This window comes from Mangifera indica, chromosome 11, assembly GCF_011075055.1.
Source record: "Mangifera indica cultivar Alphonso chromosome 11, CATAS_Mindica_2.1, whole genome shotgun sequence".
Lineage (NCBI taxonomy): Eukaryota > Viridiplantae > Streptophyta > Magnoliopsida > Sapindales > Anacardiaceae > Mangifera > Mangifera indica.
This window is the reverse complement of record NC_058147.1, coordinates 14,592,758-14,613,318: the sequence shown is the minus strand read 5'-3', so window position 1 is coordinate 14,613,318 and position 20,561 is coordinate 14,592,758. Positions and strand designations below refer to the sequence as shown.

At 33.3% G+C, this 20,561-nt stretch overlaps 2 protein-coding genes across 2 annotated transcripts; both read left to right on the top strand.

Annotated features, from left to right (window-relative positions):
• The first annotated feature begins 15,115 nt into the window (after positions 1-15,115).
• LOC123229857 lies at positions 15,116-15,824 on the top strand. The gene has a single exon (XM_044655850.1). It carries the CDS (start codon positions 15,232-15,234, stop codon positions 15,712-15,714), a length of 483 nt encoding a protein of 160 aa, XP_044511785.1. The 5' UTR covers positions 15,116-15,231; the 3' UTR covers positions 15,715-15,824.
• Positions 15,825-16,371: 547 nt separating this feature from the next.
• On the top strand, positions 16,372-18,905 carry LOC123228549 (protein NRT1/ PTR FAMILY 5.10-like). Its single transcript, XM_044653952.1, has 3 exons — positions 16,372-16,808; positions 17,327-17,886; positions 17,979-18,905. The coding sequence occupies exons 1-3, from the start codon at positions 16,455-16,457 to the stop codon at positions 18,763-18,765; spliced, it is 1,701 nt and encodes a 566-aa protein (XP_044509887.1). The 5' UTR covers positions 16,372-16,454; the 3' UTR covers positions 18,766-18,905.
• Positions 18,906-20,561: the final 1,656 nt, after the last annotated feature.

Below are 20,561 nucleotides of genomic sequence, written 5' to 3'. Positions count from 1 at the left end.
TGAGTAGCACCAGAATCTATTAATGTATATAAAAGGTAAGAATGAAAAATTATTTGACTAGTCATAGCAAATGAGCTAGCCTTAGCCTGAGTCTAGGTCACCGCGTAGACTCTAATTTGTCTTTTTCTCCCAAATGTCTACTTTATTAAGGTTAGTGCTATTGTGATACACTTTTGGGTGAATGGTTCTAACTGTTTACATCTACAACAAATCTTTTAAGCAATTACATACTTACTAATGTGTCTATGACCATATATCCAGTATATAAGGATCTCCTTGATATTTTGCTTTTCTAGCCCCTTCTAAGACCTCAAGACTAGAAGCTTCTCTTACCTTGATTGTCTCTACTACCTCTAGGGTTGTTTATGTTATAACTCTGAGTTAGTGGAACAGATCTGTACCTCTCTCTTTTCTCTTTAACCATTTTTAATCTCATAGCCTCTTATCGTTGAACTTTATCTACTACCTCAGTATAAGATCTGGGAGGGTTATCTCTCGTTAGTACGTCCCATGATACTTCAGGGGCCAGTGTCTACCTACTAGGTAGTAAATATGGTGAATTTAGCCCATGTGTCCTCTTGTTGCCCTTTGTCTTAGAAAACCCTCTCTCATCGTCTTTTGTTAGGGTGACATGTCATATATAAAAGATGTTATTTAGCTAATATTAGTGCCTACATAGAGTGACTCACACTCTTAGAGGCTTTATGATTAGCTTAGAGGACCTTATGCACAATCCTTTGGATATGTTTATCATCCACATGGGTTACTGTAGCTATACCTGGTATGGGCCCTTGAGCTACACTTAGCTTTTCTTTGGAGTTAGAACTTCATTATCTTCATCATTGCCTATTAGTCTCTTAGATCTTCTCATCCTTAAATTAAGCAAACAACCTCAATTGTAAATAATATTATTTAAATACAAGTAAGAACTCTACTTAAAATAATTGGCGGACAAGAGTCGTCGATGTCGTATGAGGTGCTTCAAATGATTATGCATGTATGAAATCACTTTTGGGTTCCTAAAATCATGCTTTGATACCACATATTGTAACATTCTTTTCTATACATATACTCTTTCACAGAATATGCACCCTAAGAGACATGACTTAACAAACTTCCATGGTATGCTATTATAGTTATTAAATGTAACACATTGAAAGTAGTCTCATAATCCTAAAAATGTATTACGAATTTAAATCGATTATTTAAACACTATCTGAATAACACATATAAAACAATCCAAACATAAATATGAATTTATACAATGCAATGCAAAAAAAATATCTATTAAGTTTCAGTGCATAAATACATGTGAATGGAAACTAATAAAAATGCAAATCAATAGTTCATGAGAAAAGACATCCAAGCCTTGCACTCATGCCCCGCATTGAGCCATATCGCTAGTCTCCCACATAACAACACGTGAGTGAATTTACACTCAGTAAGTAATAATGTTAATATATGAAACAAATGCAATTCTCCTTGTATAGGAATCCACAAATGTTTTCCTAGTGTCCCAAATACCCATCTAGATTATCTCAATGCCTAATGTCTTTGCTCATACAATGAGGTCGCATCCTAAATAACCAACTCTGGTAATGTAATTGATATCTCATATGTCACGTGAATGCCTATGACATCTTGAATGTCATTCTTATGTGTAATTCATACACATGTCGATCAGACTTAGGCTATTGATATAATATTACTACCTTAACCTTTCTTATCCATATATCCCAAATTTTTTGACACCTATTATCGGTATGAAATCACATAGATTCATTAGCCCTATTACTTATGCTGTCACTCTATAAATAACTTAGTGGCTTGTATCATTAATATACATTGTTTCTAGTTTTTTGACCCAAACCTGATTCGATCAAGTATGTGTCATTGTCTATATAGTCAGACACATCCATATTAATTTCCATCATTAATAGCCTTTATTAGGGTCTTATCATTGGCTTTCCTTTAAAACATCCCTTATAGGGTAAATTTGTCATTTCTCTAACTCATATACTCATATTAGAGCTTCATATACTTTTTATCAATTCCAAATATCTTTATTTCCAAGTTTCCCTATATGTATACAAGTGTGTATTCATTACACAAGAATGTATGCTACTTAATTCACACGACATGCATTTGAAGCATATAAGAGTGTATCCTTAGTGCAAGGCACACAACCATGTGTCTCATACCAAATAGGAGTATGTCTATTCCCAATTCTAGACTTTCGTGTATTCAACTTACATACGTAGAATTGTCTTGAAGGCAAACAGGTGTGTGTTGTTAAATTCCCAAAATTCTGAACTTGGTTTTCTTGCATTTTCCAAACCACTACACACTACCAAGGTACTTCAAAAAACCATATTTCATAGCTAACACCTTATCATACATTATGGTTTTAGCATCACTAACCTAACATAACACACATCCTAAGATCATATCCCATCATACTCTACATTTCAAACATATATTCCTTCAAACTTCAAACACATTTAATATCCCAACCTTTCATCAACCTCAACAAACCACTATGCATCAATTCAAGAATACAATATTCATATACAAAAAGGATCAATACTTAACCAAGATTAAAAGACTTTAAACTACAATTGAACAATGACTATGCAACATCTTATTCACTCCTTACTTCAATTATATATATATCATGATCGATTAAACAACATGTGCACTTTTAATTTGAAAGCATCAGAAGCAATTCAGTTTAGAAGAACACATATGAAATCACACTACTCACCTTAGTATGATGATGACGATAATCTTTTCATGGCTTGAAACAACTCCAAAGATTCCTTTTCTAGCAAGTCACAATTGTAGCATTCTATAATACTTTTTCCTCTCTTGTTTGGCTAAAAAGAATTTAGGGTAAAAGTTAATATTGTATGTTTTGTGATCGTTTTTATTTTCAGGTTGATTAGACATACACAAACGTGTATGTTGATTATGAAACATTAAAGTCACGTCATGTGATCTTCGTGGAACGTATCCATATCCTAGAATTTAAAATTCACTTACTAGGCTTGACCATGTACCTTACATACACGGGCATGCATAATGATTAATTTTGACTAAATCATGCAATATGTAAAAAAGACCATTTTGCCCTCTCTGCCACATCATGCATAGACATGTAACTTTTCATACATGGTCATGCATACCACAACTCACATAATAACTTCTCAAGCATAATTCTACATAGGGAAATACTAACAACCTCAAGCATACTTGTGGATGTTATAATGACGAATGACTCAACCTAATAAAACCACTATCTAACAGTTCTTTGCAACTATTTCTTTAACTCTTGAAGTTCAACTAGGGACATTTTGAATGGTGTCTTGGAGACTGGCATTGTAACTAAGGTAAGCTCAATATTAAACTTTACCTCTCTTTTGGGTGCTAACCTTGAAAGATTATCAGAGAAAATATATAGGAATTCTTGCACTATTGAAGTATCTTTCACACTATGGATTGCCTCATTGGATCTATTCACTATATGCACCAAATAAGCTATACACATTTTACTTAACATTTTCCTAGCCTTGACACTACTAACCATCATATTGAGAACTTAACCTTCTCCAAAATTAAACTACTTTATATTATATAGGCTAAACCAAACCTTTTTCTTTCTACAGTCTATCTCTACCCCATATCTGCTCAAGAAGTCCATACTGAGTATTACATCAAAGTCAGGTATATTTATTACTATAAAGGTTATAACCATCTCTTGGTTTCCCAGAAGAACCATCTATCTAATCAACATGTGGCTACTATGGATTTTATCCCCATCTAACATCTTTATATTGATCTACGAAATAATTACGGGCTTTAGCCCTAATCTTTCTATTATGCCACTAGCACTGAAACAATTTCTAACACTAGAGTCAATCAATGCATACAAAGGACAAGAATGAAAGATTAACTAACTCGTTAGTATTATTGGGTTGGTCTCAACTTCGGTATGAGTTTACATATACTCGAACTTATCCCCCTAACTATCTGCTCTACTAGGGCTAGTATTACTACTACTAGGGTTGTACATTATCAAGCTAAGTGGTCGAGCTACTTATACTTATGATATACCTTCTAACTGGTAAGACACTTTTCAACATGCCTCTACCCATATCTATAACAAGTAAGAGGATCATCACGTCTTGGTTGTTACTCTCTCATCTATTTTTTACCCCTCAAATTCTTTTTTTTTTTTTAGGTTGGAAGGATCCCTTACCTTTAAAGCCTCTGTTACCTTCGCTTGGCTATCACCTATGACTATTTGACCTTATCTCAAGGATGAGACTACCGATACTAGCTAATCTATTATCCCTCTCTCTTTGGTCATTTTCTATCTCAAGAAAAACCTTTAACTTGCTTTAATCTGAGCTAGCTACTCTTGGAGAATACTTAGTGAAAAGTTCAGCTTAGTGGAGAACTCGTTAACTGTCATACTACCCTATCTTAGTTAGAGGAACTTTTGGGCCTTCATATAGAGAATATCGCTAGATGATCAATCTAAGTCATATTTGATGCTTAGTAAGTCTTATATAACATCTACCACCAAACCTTTGCATCTTCTTTCAACAAGAGACTAGCATATTGAATCTTATATGCATTTATCATGGTATATATCCTCAAGATTTCCTCTACTGCTTATAGCCATTCATTAGCTGGTAACCCATCTAAAGCTATAATACTATTGAAATCAGGGGGTTAGTGTCTGCCTGCTAGCCAGATTATAAATAGAATAAGCTTGACCTCTATTACCACCCACTATCTCTACTTTATCCTATTATGATTATATCTCAACAACTAGAGGCTACTTTAGCATTGGTAGGGCATGAACTGGGTGTTTAATGCTCTCGCACGTCTTTCAATTTTAGTTAAGAATATCCTCAACTATCTAGCAAATAGATTCATTCTCTATTGTTAGTGTAACTAATGTGCTAGATGTTTATCCCTGAGCCTCAACTTGGCTCTTCTCTAGATTAGAGACCTCTAAAGCATCCTTGATTAACCTTATTGATCTTTTCATCTTGAAATGAAATCATGATTTAGGAACACATAATACTTTAACTAAATAGAGGTTTTTTATACTTATAACGGTAGGCATGCGGGGGCAATCAATGTTTTATAAGAGGTTACTTTCTTTACTTAACTCTATCATGCACTTTCATACACATAAAAACATACCATTTTTTTGGGTACCAAGATCATGCTCTAATACCATAAATGTAACACCCCACTTTAGATATATATCCTTACTTGGAATATGATTCAAAACGACGTGCAAAATTGAACTATTTAATTTAAAACCTTGTAATTTAATACATGATCATAAATACTTAAACATGTAAAAAGGTGAAATTTGAATAAATACCTCATTTATTAAAATTCATAAATGTAAGAAATGTTTAAAAACTTCATCTAAATAGTTATTGTGCATAAACAAATATCAAACTGTATTTGAATTTCATCAATACATGAATATAAAGAAATATATAAAAATGACTATCATGTCACTTGCCCTTGTGCAGCTGCTCTCTAGACCGTCGGCTCCTCTGCATGCCCTATTATTTACCTCCACCTACAAACAATAGAAAAGAATGTGTGAGTAAAAACACTCAATAAGTTGGTGATCTTCTAGCACCTTGAATACTTATAAAGTTGATAAATCTAGCGTTCCATTTATGAATCAAGATGTGGTCACAACTCGCCACTCTCATGCCCTGACATGGGTCATCTATAAAGATTACTAAAACCTAAGTTGAATTTGACATATTTGATGCCCTAATGAAAGCATAAGACACCTTGCGTGTCATTATCTATCATGTCTTATGTAGATGTCATACGACTTATTAGGTTAGCTAATTAGGACACCTTAGTCATACCGGGGAAAATTTGTTGGCAGTCTTTTCCCTTATCACATAAGCTAATAAGAATTAATTTCTAAACCATCATAGGATAACCTCTACCATAGGTACATATGTGATACATTTCACTGACCATGTGAGAAAATATCTGAAAAGCCATAATCCTTACTATTCATACCTGAACCAAACTAAGTGGCTATACGTTTTGGCATCGAGTGTATGATGCATCTCATGGGTATACAACCTTATTGCTTTCACATATCATGCCACTTTCGCTCATAGCTCGTGGTGAACTAAATGTGAACCATTTACCTTAACGTTTTTTTATTTTTGACCTGTATTCAACTCGATTGGGGTCTCATGTCATCTTCCACATAGTTGGACATTTTTTCTAATTCTATCTAGTTTGATTAACTAAAGCCTCTTATTCTTTCCATTTCTTTCTTCTTCACCTTCATTGTACTTGAATTAGGGGTAAAATAGTCTTTTAATTGAATACACCATGTGTGCCTCTTTTTAAGTGTAGAGTCTATTTTTAAAGAGTTACACATGGATGTGTGTCCCATACCACACAACTGTATATGCCTTTCCTCAAAATAAATGCACAAAAACTATGGAATTCTTATTTTAAACTAAGGACATATGGGCGTCAATAAGGCCACACATAATTATGTAATACCCATAAGTAAGCTCAAGGGCATTTTATTCTTTTCCTTATATTTAAAATTATGTTGGGAGTGTCATTCAAATGGAGTTATACTGGGAATGTTCATGCATTACAATAGTGACGTCTATTTGTACTTGAAATAGGGAAAAAAAAGTCATTTCACACAAGTGTACGAAAGTTGTTAATTAGAAAAGGTACACGCTCATGTGTCTTATGACATATGCTCGTGTGTCATGTCTAGGTAGATTTTTATTTAAACACAAAGTTTGATTGTTTTGTAGGAATTTATACCCTAATAGCCTCCTAACTAAGGGAGAAAGAGGAAAAAGAGAGAGAGAAGGACCTTAGTCACCGGTGAGGAGCATATAGTTGTCAAAATCTTTATAGCAACACCAAAAACTTGCAAGCTTTGGATGAAAGGTAAGTAGGGTGACTTCTTAGGCTGTTTCATTGAGATGTATGTCATATCATGAGTTAAGGCTGACAATTAAGGATTAATAGATACTTTAAAAAGGTAAAATCGTGTGATTGATGAGTTATATTTGGTTATTAACATTGATGTCGTTGCAATAGTGAATCTCTTATATATTATTAGATATATGTGTATGTAGGCATAAGCAGTCATATGTGGGGCTGCTCATTTAATCTTAGATGTTTGGCTATATATAAAATATATGAAAATATGTTTTTGCTGTTATGTTTAACATCATGATGATAAGGTGAATGCTTTGAATAATGCTTGTGATGTATTGTTAACATGACTTTTAGATCTTTGGAAGTTTTATCCATTTTATGAATGTACATAGATTTATGGAAGTAGATTGATGGTTAAGCATGATCTATGAAGTTAGATACTTGTGTAATATGTGTTTGCCATGAAAACCTAATCAGAACAATGTAGAAACCTTTAGGACACAATTTTCAGATCGTAATACATGACCGTGCATGGTTTCATACAAGCTCATGTATCGCTTTAAAAAAAATAGGTTTTTGAATTTCCTATCCACTCATTCTTAAGAAGGCATGCACAGTTGTGTGGTATGTGACGTATGCCCGTGTATGGCTTTTCAAAAATGGACAACATGTATAAGAAGATACATGACATAGTACACATGAAAATTTATACACAGAAGTGTGTTAAGAGTACCTCTCTATGTATACCTACTTTTTACATGACCTTGTGTTGAATGCCATATGCCTATATATGTTTGCTATGAGGCACACAGGCATGGGTGGAAAACACATAACTATGTGCTCTTTTGTAAAGGTAAAAAGATAATAATACCCCTAGGGTATGTGCATAGAAAAGGGAAAGTTAAGAAAAAAAGAATGAAAAGCAACTAGAGGATAAAATAAATCAAGAGAGACATAGAACAAGTGCCCGACTACATGGACGATGACAAAAACTCAGATTGAGTCAAATTTGGGTCAAAAGTTAGAAAATCTAAAGATAATGGTGCATAATTAGATAGTTACCAACTATGTGTCTAAGTAATGATAATTCATGAAAGTATTAGGGTCGAATACCTATGAGATGCGTCATGCACTCGCGCCAAGTTGTATAGCCACCTAGTTCAATTAAAGTGTTCATGGTAAAGATGTGGCTTTTAGTTATTCCTCACATGATCAATGAAAGTTACACCATATATGTACCCAAGGTAGGGGTTATCTCCGAATGGTTAATCAGCAATTCCAATTAGTTTATATGGTAAGGGTGTCCTAGTCAACTAGCCCAATAGGCCATATGACATGTGTATAAGGCATAACAATTAATGACACACAAAGTATCCTATGCTTTAACTAAGACATCAAATATTACAAGTTCAGCTTAAGCCTTAAATATCCATTTGGATGATTATGTTAGCGCACTAGAGTGTCAAGTTGTGACAGACCCAAATTCATAAGTGGAAGGCTAGGTTCATCAAATTGATATGTTATTAAGGGCATCCTAGTTAGTTAGCTCGATAGGCCATTGGACATATGTTTAAGGCACGATAGTTAATAACATGCAAGGTGTCTTATGCTTTCACTAGGGCATCAAATATGCCAATTACAGCTTAGGGCTAATAAACCTTTGTAGATGGCCTATGTTAGGGCACGGAGGTATTGAGATATGACTACAATGAGATTCACAAGTAGAATACCAAGTTTATCAGGTTTATGTGTTATATAGGGTATCACAGTTAGTTAACCCAATAGACCATATGGCATATGCACAAGGCATGATATTGGGTAGATATGCAATATGTCATTTATTTTAATTAAGGTATCAGAGATGTCACTATCAACTTAGGCCTTAGCAGTTTGTGTGAGATGGCTTATGTATACAAGGCACAAGATACCGAGAATAGATAGATGGACAAGGTAGTGAACTAAAAACATTTGTCTCAGCCACAAAGAGATTTAATGATAGAACGCTGAGATTTCAGTTTTATGCTTTGTGTAGAGTATCAAGTTGTCACCAACTTACTAAGTGTTTTTTCTCACACATTATTTTTTATGGTTTTACAGGTAAAGACGAGTAACAAGACATGTAAGGGAGCTAGCAATCTAGCCAAGCTATTATATGAGGGTGAGAGACAAGACTATCATTTCAAAATTTTTATGTTATGATTTCACTTTAGGATGAGAAGATTTAGAAGGTTGAGCAATGATTTTTAAAAGTCCCTAATTAAAAGAGAAACTAAACAAAAGCTCGGGAATAAGCCTCAGATGGATTAGTAGGACTATTACTGGATAGGGCAGTATTCATGTGAATTGCACAAAAGACTTATAAAATGAAAAAAGGGCATTATGGAGTGTTAGACATCCAATTTAGGCCTTACCAATGACAGAGTAGCCTAGTGGTTGAGTTATCAACCTAATAAGATAAAGTGGACAGTGAGGTACAAAGATTCCTAGTTACAGAGTCGAGGTCAACTTTACCCCATCTATAGTATGATAGCCAAGCATCAACCTCTTAAGTATTAAGGGTACCCTAGTTTTAAAAGGTAGTACCAACAAATGAATGGTTGAAGGTAGTTGAGGATGTGATAGGGTTGTTTGAAATAATCAACTAAGAAAAGATTTAGTATGTCAGCCCCCTAATAAAAGAATATGCTAAGATATAGTGGCGGATATTATATGAGACTCGTCAAATAGAAGACATAACTTGGGCTAACTTTAAGTAGGCTTTTATGAAAAAGTTTCCATTAGCTGACATCATGTATGTGAGGTTACAAAAGTTTAATTTGAAATAAAGTAGCATGACAATAAATGAGTTCTCTACTAGATTGAATATTCTAGCCAAGTATGCTCCTATAATAGTTAGCACAGATAAAGGCAAAATAAAGACTTTTATAAATAACCTCAAATCAGACATAACAAATGTGTTATGATGAGAGATTATGCCCTTATACCTATTCAGAGGCTCTGAGCAAGGCATAAAGGTCAAAGCTTAAAAGGTTAAAGATGGCCAAAGAACAGGGTACATTAGATCAGCCCAGCCCAGTAACCCCAGTTTAGGAGGTATCATCAGACGACAACTATAAGGATAGCAACAAGGATATAATAAGAGTAAAAGGTCTTTCCAATCAAAGGTAATAAAAAGAGTTCGAAAGGCAAGAAACAAATGATTCGTTAAGGCATAATGATCTCTCTAATAGCCATAACTTTGAAGTAGATCTAGAGGACAGAAAAAAGAAAGTTTGATTTAGTCTAGACAATAGAGATAAGTTCTCCCTTAAAAAAGAGTCGACTACTTAACTTTGTAGTTAATAGTGTTCAACCTAAAAAGATACTAAGTAAGGGTAGTGTAAGGTTTTGATGAATATAGTAAATAAAATTTATGAGATAGTCCCAGGTGTATAGATGACTCCAATGTGCAAGAATTTCCAAATGTCTCATCTAATAGTCTCATAGTTAGCACTAGAAAGAGAAGTGAAGTTTGACATAGAGTTAGCTTTTGGGACAATGCTAATCTCAAAAACATTATATACAATGACAATAGTAGAACTATGAGAGTTAAAGCAATAGTTGCAATAGTTGTTAAACAAGATATCTAGGGATTGCTTAGACAAGTCCATTGTAGTTTTCATCAATGACATCACAATGTATTCTAGAACTCAAGAGTAGCATGCATAGCACATAAGGTTTGTGTTACAAAGGTCAAGAAAGGGCGATTGTATGCTAAGTCTTCCAAGTGTGCATTTTAGCTAGATAGAGTGGTTTTTCTTGGACATATGGTCTTATTAAAGGGATCTCGGTAGACTCGAGTGAAATAGAAATCGCATTAGAGTGGCAAAGGCCAAGATAACTAAATAGGTGAAGTTATAGTATATGCCTCCAGGTAGTTAAAATGAGTATAAGATCATATACCCCAATCGCGATCTTGAGGTGGTAATTGTAGTGTTTACACTTAAGATATAACAACACTACCTATATAGGATAAAGAGTAACATCTACACAGGTAATAAAAACCTCACATGTTTTTTCACTTAAAAGGAACTGTATATTATTAGATATATGTGTATGTAGGTATAGACATTCATGAGTGGGGCTACATAATTAATTTTGGACATTTAGTTGTTTATAAAATACATGAAAATAAGTTTTTACTATTATGTTTAACATTAAGATGATTGGGTGAATGCTTTGAATAATCTTTGTGATGCATTATTAACATGACTTTTAGACCTTTGGAAGTTTTATCCATTTGATGAATGTACATAGATTTATGCAAGTGGATTGATGGTTAAACATGATCTAGGAAGTTTGATGCTTGTTGTGATACGTGTATGTACGACTTCATACACACCCTTGTATTGCTTCAAAAAAAGTAGGTTTTTAAATTTCCTACATGCTCGTTCTGAGGAGAGACATACACAGTTGTGTGGTATAAGATGCATCTCTGTGTATGGCTTTCCAAAAGCAAATGATGTGTATCAAAAAACACGTGGCATAGATGGAAAGTGGACCACTATTTTCTCTTTAGTAAAGTTAACAAGACAATAATATACCTAGGCTATGTCTATAGAAAAAGGAAAGTTTAGAAAGAAGAATGAAAAGCAACTAGAGGATAAAGTAAGTCAAGAGAGACATAAAACAAGTGCTCGACTATGTGGATGATGACAAGAACTCATATCAAATTAAATTTAGGTCGAAAGTTAGAAAATCTAAAAATAGTGGTACACAACTAGATAGTCACTAACTATGTGCATAAGTGATGATAATTTGTGAAATCATTAGGGCCAGACACCCATGAGATGCATCATGCACTTGGTGTTTAGGCTTATAGCCATCTAGTTTAGTTTAGGTGTGTATGGTAAGGATGTGGCTTTTAGTTATTCTTCACATGATTAACGAGATGTATTACATATGTACCCAAAGTAAGGGTCATCTCTGGGTGGTTAATCAGTAGTTTTGATTAGCTTATGTGGTCAGGGAAGGAGTTACTACTAGAGATTTACCCATGTGATTAGGGTATCCTAGTCAGCTAGCCCAATAAGTCATTTGGCATGTGTACAAGGCACAACAGTTAGTGACACACAAGGTGTCTTATGCTTTCACTAAAGCATCAGATATGTCAATTTTAACTTAGGCCCTAAATATCCTCATGGATGGCCTATATCAAGGTACTAGAATGCCGAGTTGTGACCACACCCAAATTCACAAGTAGAAGGCTAGGTTCATTAGATTGATATGTTATTAGGGGCATCGTAGTTAGTTAGCCTGATAGGCTGCTTAGCATGTGCTCAAGGCATGATAGTTAGTGACATATAAGGTGTCTTATGCTTTCACTAGGGGTATTAGATATGCCAATTACAGCTTAGGCCTAATCAACATTTATGAATGATCTATGTCAAGGCATAAAGGTGTCGAGATGTAACTACAACAAGATTCACAAATAGAATGTCAAGGTTATCTGATTTATGTGTTACGTAGTGTATCACAGTTAGTTAGCCAATAGACCATATGGTGCATACGCAAGGCATGATATTGGGTAGAAACATAAGGTGTCATTTATTTCCACTAGGGCATTAGAGATATCACTATTAGCTTAAGCCTTAACAGTATGTGTGAAATGACCTATGCATATAGGGTACAAAGATGTCGAGATAGATAGATGGACAATGTAGTAAGCCAAAAACATCCATTTCAACCACAAGAATATTTAACGATAGAACGCTAAGAGTTTAGTTTTATGCTCTGTGTAGAATACCGAGTTGTCACTAGCTTACTGAGTGTTTTCACTCATATGTTCCTTTTTTTAGTCTTGCAGATAAAGACGAGTAGTAGGGCATGTGGGAAAGCCAGCGATCTAGCCAAGTTGTTGCATGAGAGTAAGGGTCAAGACTATCATTTCATAATTTTTAGGTTATTCACCATAGAGACCTTCCGTTATTTTTAGACATTTGGGTTGTAATAATGGAAAATTTTACTACATTTAAAGTATTTATTTCGTTTACACCTTTTTGCACACCATTTAGATTTAATGTATTATTATCATGTTGTTTTCCGTTGTTTTAAATAAAGAATTCAAGTCGAACACATCTCTTTAAGTCATATTCCATGTAGGGGTATGTTTCTTAATAAGGGTAGTTCTAATCATCTTAAAGCAACTTTTAACATTATTAATCATAGTAACAAACACAACATGAATCATAATAGGCATTAACAACTTTAACCTATTGTATTAATCTCAAACACATATTTTTCATATACCCACTCATTCATCCCCCAGACAATATATATATATATATATATATATATATATATATATACATACACATGTTTACAAGATCATTTGAACAATCAGGAGTATGAGAACATACATATTATCAAGTGATAACAAATAGTGTCATTTTTTTAATATCTACTTTTAACATATTATATTTTTTATATATATATAAAATCATATTCTTTTAGATAGTTAAATTATGGCCTAGTATTTCTCATTTATACATCAAAATAGATTCGTCATAACAAACAATCATCAAATAATCCTGATTTCAGAGGATAATCAATCAGAAAGTTATCATACTTACTTGACTTCCGAAGTATGTTATAGTCTTCACGTGGTGCCAACATTTCTGGGGATTGACGACTTCTTCCCAGCAACTGAAAGTCTTTCCTCTCATTGCTCTCTCCTTTAAGTGTGGCTGGGTGTGAGAAAAATGAGAGAAATTAGGTTAAACGTATTTTTTTTGTTACCTCTTGGATGTGACACATAGACGTGTATAAACTCTACACGAGCGTGTGTCATGTCGTACAACTAAGGCAACACCCTATCTTATCACGATTCTAAATGTATCAAAGAAATTCAAACTTGTTGATGACACATGACCATGTATACTACTGTACATGGGTGTGTATTACTTTGGAAAATATTAATTAACTCATTTTTAAAAAGCAAGGAAAAATACCAGAATGCTCTTTAGCTTTCCTATGTGTGTTAAAGCTTGACACACGGTGGTGTAGGCATGGAACACAAGCATGTATGTCTTGTTTTTGCATTTTTTAATTTGTGCCCACTTGGTAATGTTTTTATACATTCATTGAATAATGTTAAACATTCAAATTTATGTTTTTAATATTATCAAAACACTTAAGGTCCAACTAAAGGTGTAAGTAATATGTTTAGAGTTATTATAATATTGAATGACCTTAAAATGTGATGACATAATTCACGTGCCAAAGTTGTTTATAGATTGTTTGGTATAACATATGAGTGAATGTTATATAGACGTGCCAACCAGATTAACCTACCAAGAGGTTTTCATGTGAATGGATATCCTAATATTCCATAGACACTCGTTAGCCCACCATGCCCACCTTGTATATCATGCTTACCTTACTTATTCTATCTAGAACACTTATACTGTTAAGTTTCTATCAATTTTTTTTTTTTCACAAATTATAACTTAAAATCAGGCCAATCCTTTGTACTACTCTAGATTTGAAGTAATTAAATCATTCTTAAAATTAAAACTAGAAAACAAATAGAATTGATAAATAATGATATAGGATTCATTACTTCTACCACTCCTACTTTTAAGATTTTTAACGTTTTGTACAAATTCTAACTCTAAATTATTTAAACAAAATTAAAAATCATACTTATAACTCAAATTAACAATAATAATTGAGATATGACCAAAAAACATAGGTTATGAGTGAAAAGCGAAGTATTAAGGATAAAAATACTCTTATCCCAAGAAATTAGTTTAAATATTTAGTTTCAACTCTTAAAACAAAATAATGAAAAGCATAATAAGATATTTATTTGGATTAAATTGAACTTTTTTTCGAATTTATGTGATTTTAATTGAATTTTAAATATAAATCAAATATTAATTTAAGATTTTAACCATATTCATATAATTTATAGAGTGTGGTTTATTGTTTAAATTTTAAACATAATAAAATTAGATTATTTTAATAATTTTTTCATAAAAAATTAATAATGTAACATGAATGGTAAAAAATAAACAATGAAAGAAAAAAGGATAAATATTACCACTTAAATAAGAATTAGGTATGTTTTATTTAATAAAGGAAAAAAAAAATCTCAAAACTAAAAATAAAGAAGTCCGATTTTAATGATTTAATCATAAAAACAAACGCAAGATATAACAAAAATTTAAGAAAGAAAGCATCAAATTGTATGATCTAGGTTCACACCCCTCCATGCTCATATGGTCCCTGGGAATAAAATCCACACCCATGTGCCTCTCCTTCTCTTTCACCAACCATAAACTCAAAATTCAACCCTCGCCGTCACCAGAAACCCCATCCCCTTCATGTCATGATCCCGCCTCTGCTTGTTCCTCCATGTTGGCTGCAGCAATCGGCTCATGGTTCCGCTCGAGACGGAGCCGATGCTTGTTTCTCTTACTCTGTTCACCCCTTCTCCTCCCTCTGCTCTGCGCGTGTTTGCCCTTTCTCTGCGCCGCGGAAGTATTTATCAGATTCTGGAGAAGAAGAAAACATCAAGATGAAGAGCGGTTGAAGAGATGTGAAGAGGGTCACTGTGGATGTGAATTTGAAGATGAAAGGGAAGTGGGTTTGTTGCATAGGTACTTGGAAGATCAGTTGATGCTTATTGGATCTGTGTACGATTGTGATATTGGTGATGATCATGTCGATTATACGGTTCCTCTTTTGAGTTGAATTTTTTTTTTTTTATTTTAACTTGTTGAATTTTGCTGTGAAATGTATATGTGAAATTTGGTGAACATTAGAATTGTGAAATAAATGGGAAAGTTTAATTTTAATTTTAATTTTATTGACGAAATATTTAATTAATTACTGCCAAATTTTTGTACTTTTTATTGGCTGCTTTACTTTAGTATTACAATTTGGATTACCTATTATGAAAATAAAAATAAGTAATAAAATCATTTTATATAAAAAAAAAAAAAAGTGAAGAAAATTTCCTAAATAAATAAGGATGACAAAAATATGAAATTAATTTAATTATAATTATAATTTAAAATTAGTTTAAAATATTTTTATAATTTTAATAAAATGAAAAAAAATAAATAATTGATACTTGTATTAAAAGTTAGAATAATTTTTTAATTTAAATAAAAATGATAAATTAATAATTTAAAATGCAATTTGTTGAATTTTTCAAATACAAAGAGATTGAAATTCTCATTTCATTCAGGGCCAGATGGGAAGTAAGTTATTTGGCCGTTCCAAAAATTGCAGTTGGTAATTGATGAGAGGGTAAAACAGACTTTTTGAAATTCAAAACTAAATATAAAATAATAAGAGTTTTTTTAATTTATTTTACTAATATTAATCAATTGCATAAGGTGTAAGTAAAATAAATCCTAATACTAGTACTTGTACATTTGTTCAACGAAGTCCGCACAATAACTTAGAAAACGAAACCAAAAAGAAATATGACCATCTCCCATCGTTCTCACTGTACAGAAACTCCTCTCCTACAAGGCACTGTAGATGGTTGCGTTGACTACAAAGGATGTCCAGTTTACAGAACAAACTCTGGTGGGTGGAGATCTGCATACTTCATTATTGGTGTTGAAATGGCTGAGAGGTTCGCTTATTATGGAATTAGCTCCAACCTTATTACCTATTTGACGGGGCCATTGGCTCAGTCCACAGCCACTGCGGCGGAGAACGTCAACATCTGGTCAGGCACGGCGATGCTGCTCCCTCTTTTAGGAGCATTTGTCGCTGATTCTTTTCTTGGCCGTCACCGGACAATATTTATTGCTTCTGTTATATACATCTTGGTTAGTCACTATCTCACTTTCTAATTAAGTTTATAGTGCCTTGGCTTATCTTTATTCTATTTTTTTTTTCAGTGGAGCACGTTATTTTCATTTCAATACGATTTCTTTAAGTTTTGTATCTCAATTTTAATTTATTTACTATGTTTTTTTTTTTAATTTATCCTTATAAATGATTTTTTAAAAAAAAAAAACTTTATCAATTCATTTATTAGTAAATTTTTCAGCCATGATAGTGTTGGTGACTTCTTTCTTTTCTTGAAAGTAATCAACTATTATCTTACTGCGAGTTTCTTGTCTTTCTCGCAGAGGCTTGCTTGATGTGCTTCAAATGGTTTTTTCCTGATAAGAGAACAAAAGATAGAAAATAAGTAAAACATATATATAGATGCCTGAATGATTAAAACTTCATTGCATGTAAATCTGTAAAACACCTTAATCTTTTATACATGTTCTCTTTAACCATAAATTTTTCATTGTCTCAAAAAGTTCCAATGCTGAAATTTTTTAAGAATCTGCAGGGTCTGGGATTGTTGACTTTATCGGCTATGTTACCCTCTGTCAGTAGTGCTGATTGCCTAAACACAAATAAAATAACTTTATGTAATTCTGCAAATAAGTTCCAAGTGATGTTGTTCTTCTTCTCTCTATATCTAGTAGCAATTGGACAAGCTGGGCACAAGCCTTGTGTCCAGGCTTTTGGTGCAGATCAATTTGATGAAAAAGACCCTGTGGAGTTTAAATTGAAAGGTTCATTTTTCAATTGGTGGTATTTTGGGTTATGTTCTGCCACCTTGTTTGCCTATTTGATCTTATTCTACATCCAAGAAAAACTTAATTGGGCTCTTGGATTCGGAATCCCTTGTATTTCAATGGGATCTGCGTTGCTTGTTTTCTTGCTTGGAACTCCAACTTATCGCTATAGCATAAAAGGGAATGAGAAAAGTCCCTTTTTAAGAATTGGTCAAGTCTTTGTTGTTGCAATTAAGAACTGGAGGCGTACTACGCCTGCTTCTGCTCTTGATGATGAAGAACAGAATGCTCATACAGAGTCGCCTTATGAAAATTTTGACGAATACAAGTAAGCCAAAATTTTCTGGGAATTTGTTGTATGTTAGTTATTTTTACTTAATCTTTTATGTAACTATTTTCTAACAACTGAAACTCCGTCAGGTTCCTCAATAAAGCTTTACTTCCACCAGAAGATTCAGACGAATATGGAAGCGCGTGTAGTGTTAAACAAGTTAAAGAAGCCAAAGCCTGTCTGAGGCTTGTTCCGATATGGATTACAAACTTGGTTTATGCCATCGTGTACGCACAATCTTCAACTTTCTTTACGAAGCAAGGAGCTATCATGGACAGATGGGTTGCCTCCGATTTCGAAATACCAGCTGCTTCACTTCGATCATTCCTCTGCCTTGCTATTGTTCTCACCATTCCCATTTATGACCGTGTTCTTGTTCCTATAGCAGGATACTTCACTGGGAAACCTGGTGGCATTACAATGCTTCAGAGAATTGGAACTGGAATGTTTTTATCTGTGTTATCCATGGTGATTGCAGCTTTGGTTGAGATGAAGAGGCTCAAAACTGCTGAAGAGACAGTTGGAATGAGTGTGTGTTGGTTGATTCCTCAATATGTAGTAAGTGGTGTTTCAGAGGCTTTCACAATGGTTGGTCTTCAAGAATTTTTTTATGATCAAGTTCCAAATGAATTAAGGAGTGTTGGACTGTCTTTATATCTGAGTATATTTGGTGTTGGGAGCTTTCTTAGCAGCTTTATGATATCTGTGATTGAGAGAGCAACGGGTGGAGATGGCCATGAAAGTTGGTTTGCTAATGATCTCAACAAGGGACATCTTGACTACTTTTACTGGCTTCTTGCCGGACTCACTTCTGCTGGATTGCTAGCTTACATGTATTTTGCAAAATCCTATATTTATAATACTAAGGCAAGTTAGTTTTCAAATAAACCATTATGTAAAGTACAGCTTGTTTAACAAGAGAAAATTGTTTGTAAGTATGAATCATAAATTCTAGATTTGTGATATAAATAAATACATGCTCAATTTTTGTAAGCGGTGGGGCATTTTACCGTTGACTTTCGAAGAAATTTGTCTTTCATACTTGCTGATCATTAGAACTCTGCTCTGAACCTCTCGTACCGGTACCCCATATATATATATATATATATATATATATATAATACGTTAGCACTCTTTTCATCCTCTTAAGAGGACATGAACTTTTATTTTAAAAACAAATAAAAAAGTATAAATTCATGAAACAGTAAAATCATGCACAAACATTTTTTATATAATTTGAATATATAAATAATATATTATTATATAATTAAATAATTTATAATTATAAATAAAATAACACTCAATTACATAATGATAAATTACTTATTTACACAAATTATATACTAAAAGTGTATACATATAACATTATTCTTAATGAAATGGGTCACCTAATGAGCTATTCAGTTGTCTTATTATGTGTAATTTTTATAAGGTTTTATAGAATGATTATTGTAACACTTTTTTTCAGATACATACCCCAATCTAGAATAAGCATCTGAAGAGGCGTATTAATTTGAAATTTCTTCACTTAGATTTGCAACAAAGATAACAAACATGAATGATAAATAGTTCTCTTCTATAATCCCAAAAGTATAATTAAATATAATGATTGTAACACCAATCCTAGTGTTTGAAATTTAAAATCATAAATAAAGTGCATGAATATCACAAATAAACTTAATTACATGAAATACAACCTATCATGGAAAATGACCAAAATGCCCTTGCCTCATGTGCTACCTCGAGTTGATCTGCTGGCTTCTCGCTGCCGTCCTGCTACTCTAGTACCCTACCTACAAAACCATAAAAGAAAACAATGAGTGAAACATCTCAATAAGTAGATAACCCCACAATATCCAATAAATGTATATAAATCATAGTTAATCCTAATTTCGTATGTGTATCAATCTCCTCATGGTATCATGATGTTTCTCCAGTATTCTAGATGCCCATTCCAATTATCTTGGTGTCTCATGCCGAATCATCGATGATAGTGTCATATCAGATGACTAGTGTCAAATGATGTATAATGGTGTCTTGGACACTTGGTGAAAGCATAAAAACATCCCAAATGACAATCATAAAGTATACTTTATACATATGCTGACTGGGTTTTGGGCTATAGATATCATATCACAAAGGAACAAGACCTTAAGTCTTTCCCAAAATTGTACAAACATCCCAGATGTTCAGATGTCTAATGTCAGTGTGTTAAGAGCATCCTAGATGCTAAAGAGCCTTGCATTGATGCATAGTTATCTAAAGGTATCAAGGTCACATAGACTATCCATGTTGCTATCATAACCACATTGTACATAGTTCAATAGCACGATCTATTGCACATAGCTCAATGATAAGTCACAATATCATAGTACATCGTTTCCAATTTTTAACTAGAAATGTTTTAATTGTGGTCCATGCCATTATCCATATAGTCAGGTACACCTAAATTTCTTTCGTGCCATCTTTCACATAGTTCGGTACATTTATCTAGTATTAACCTCATATTGTCTTCGTTAGGGCTTTAATCCATATTTTCCTTTCATTCATCCCTTATAAGGGTAAATTAGTCATTTCTATAACCATACCAAAACATTACCTACTTACACTCATTTATTCTCATTTTCTCCAATTATACACGGAGGTGTACTATTGAATCCTCATGACATAAA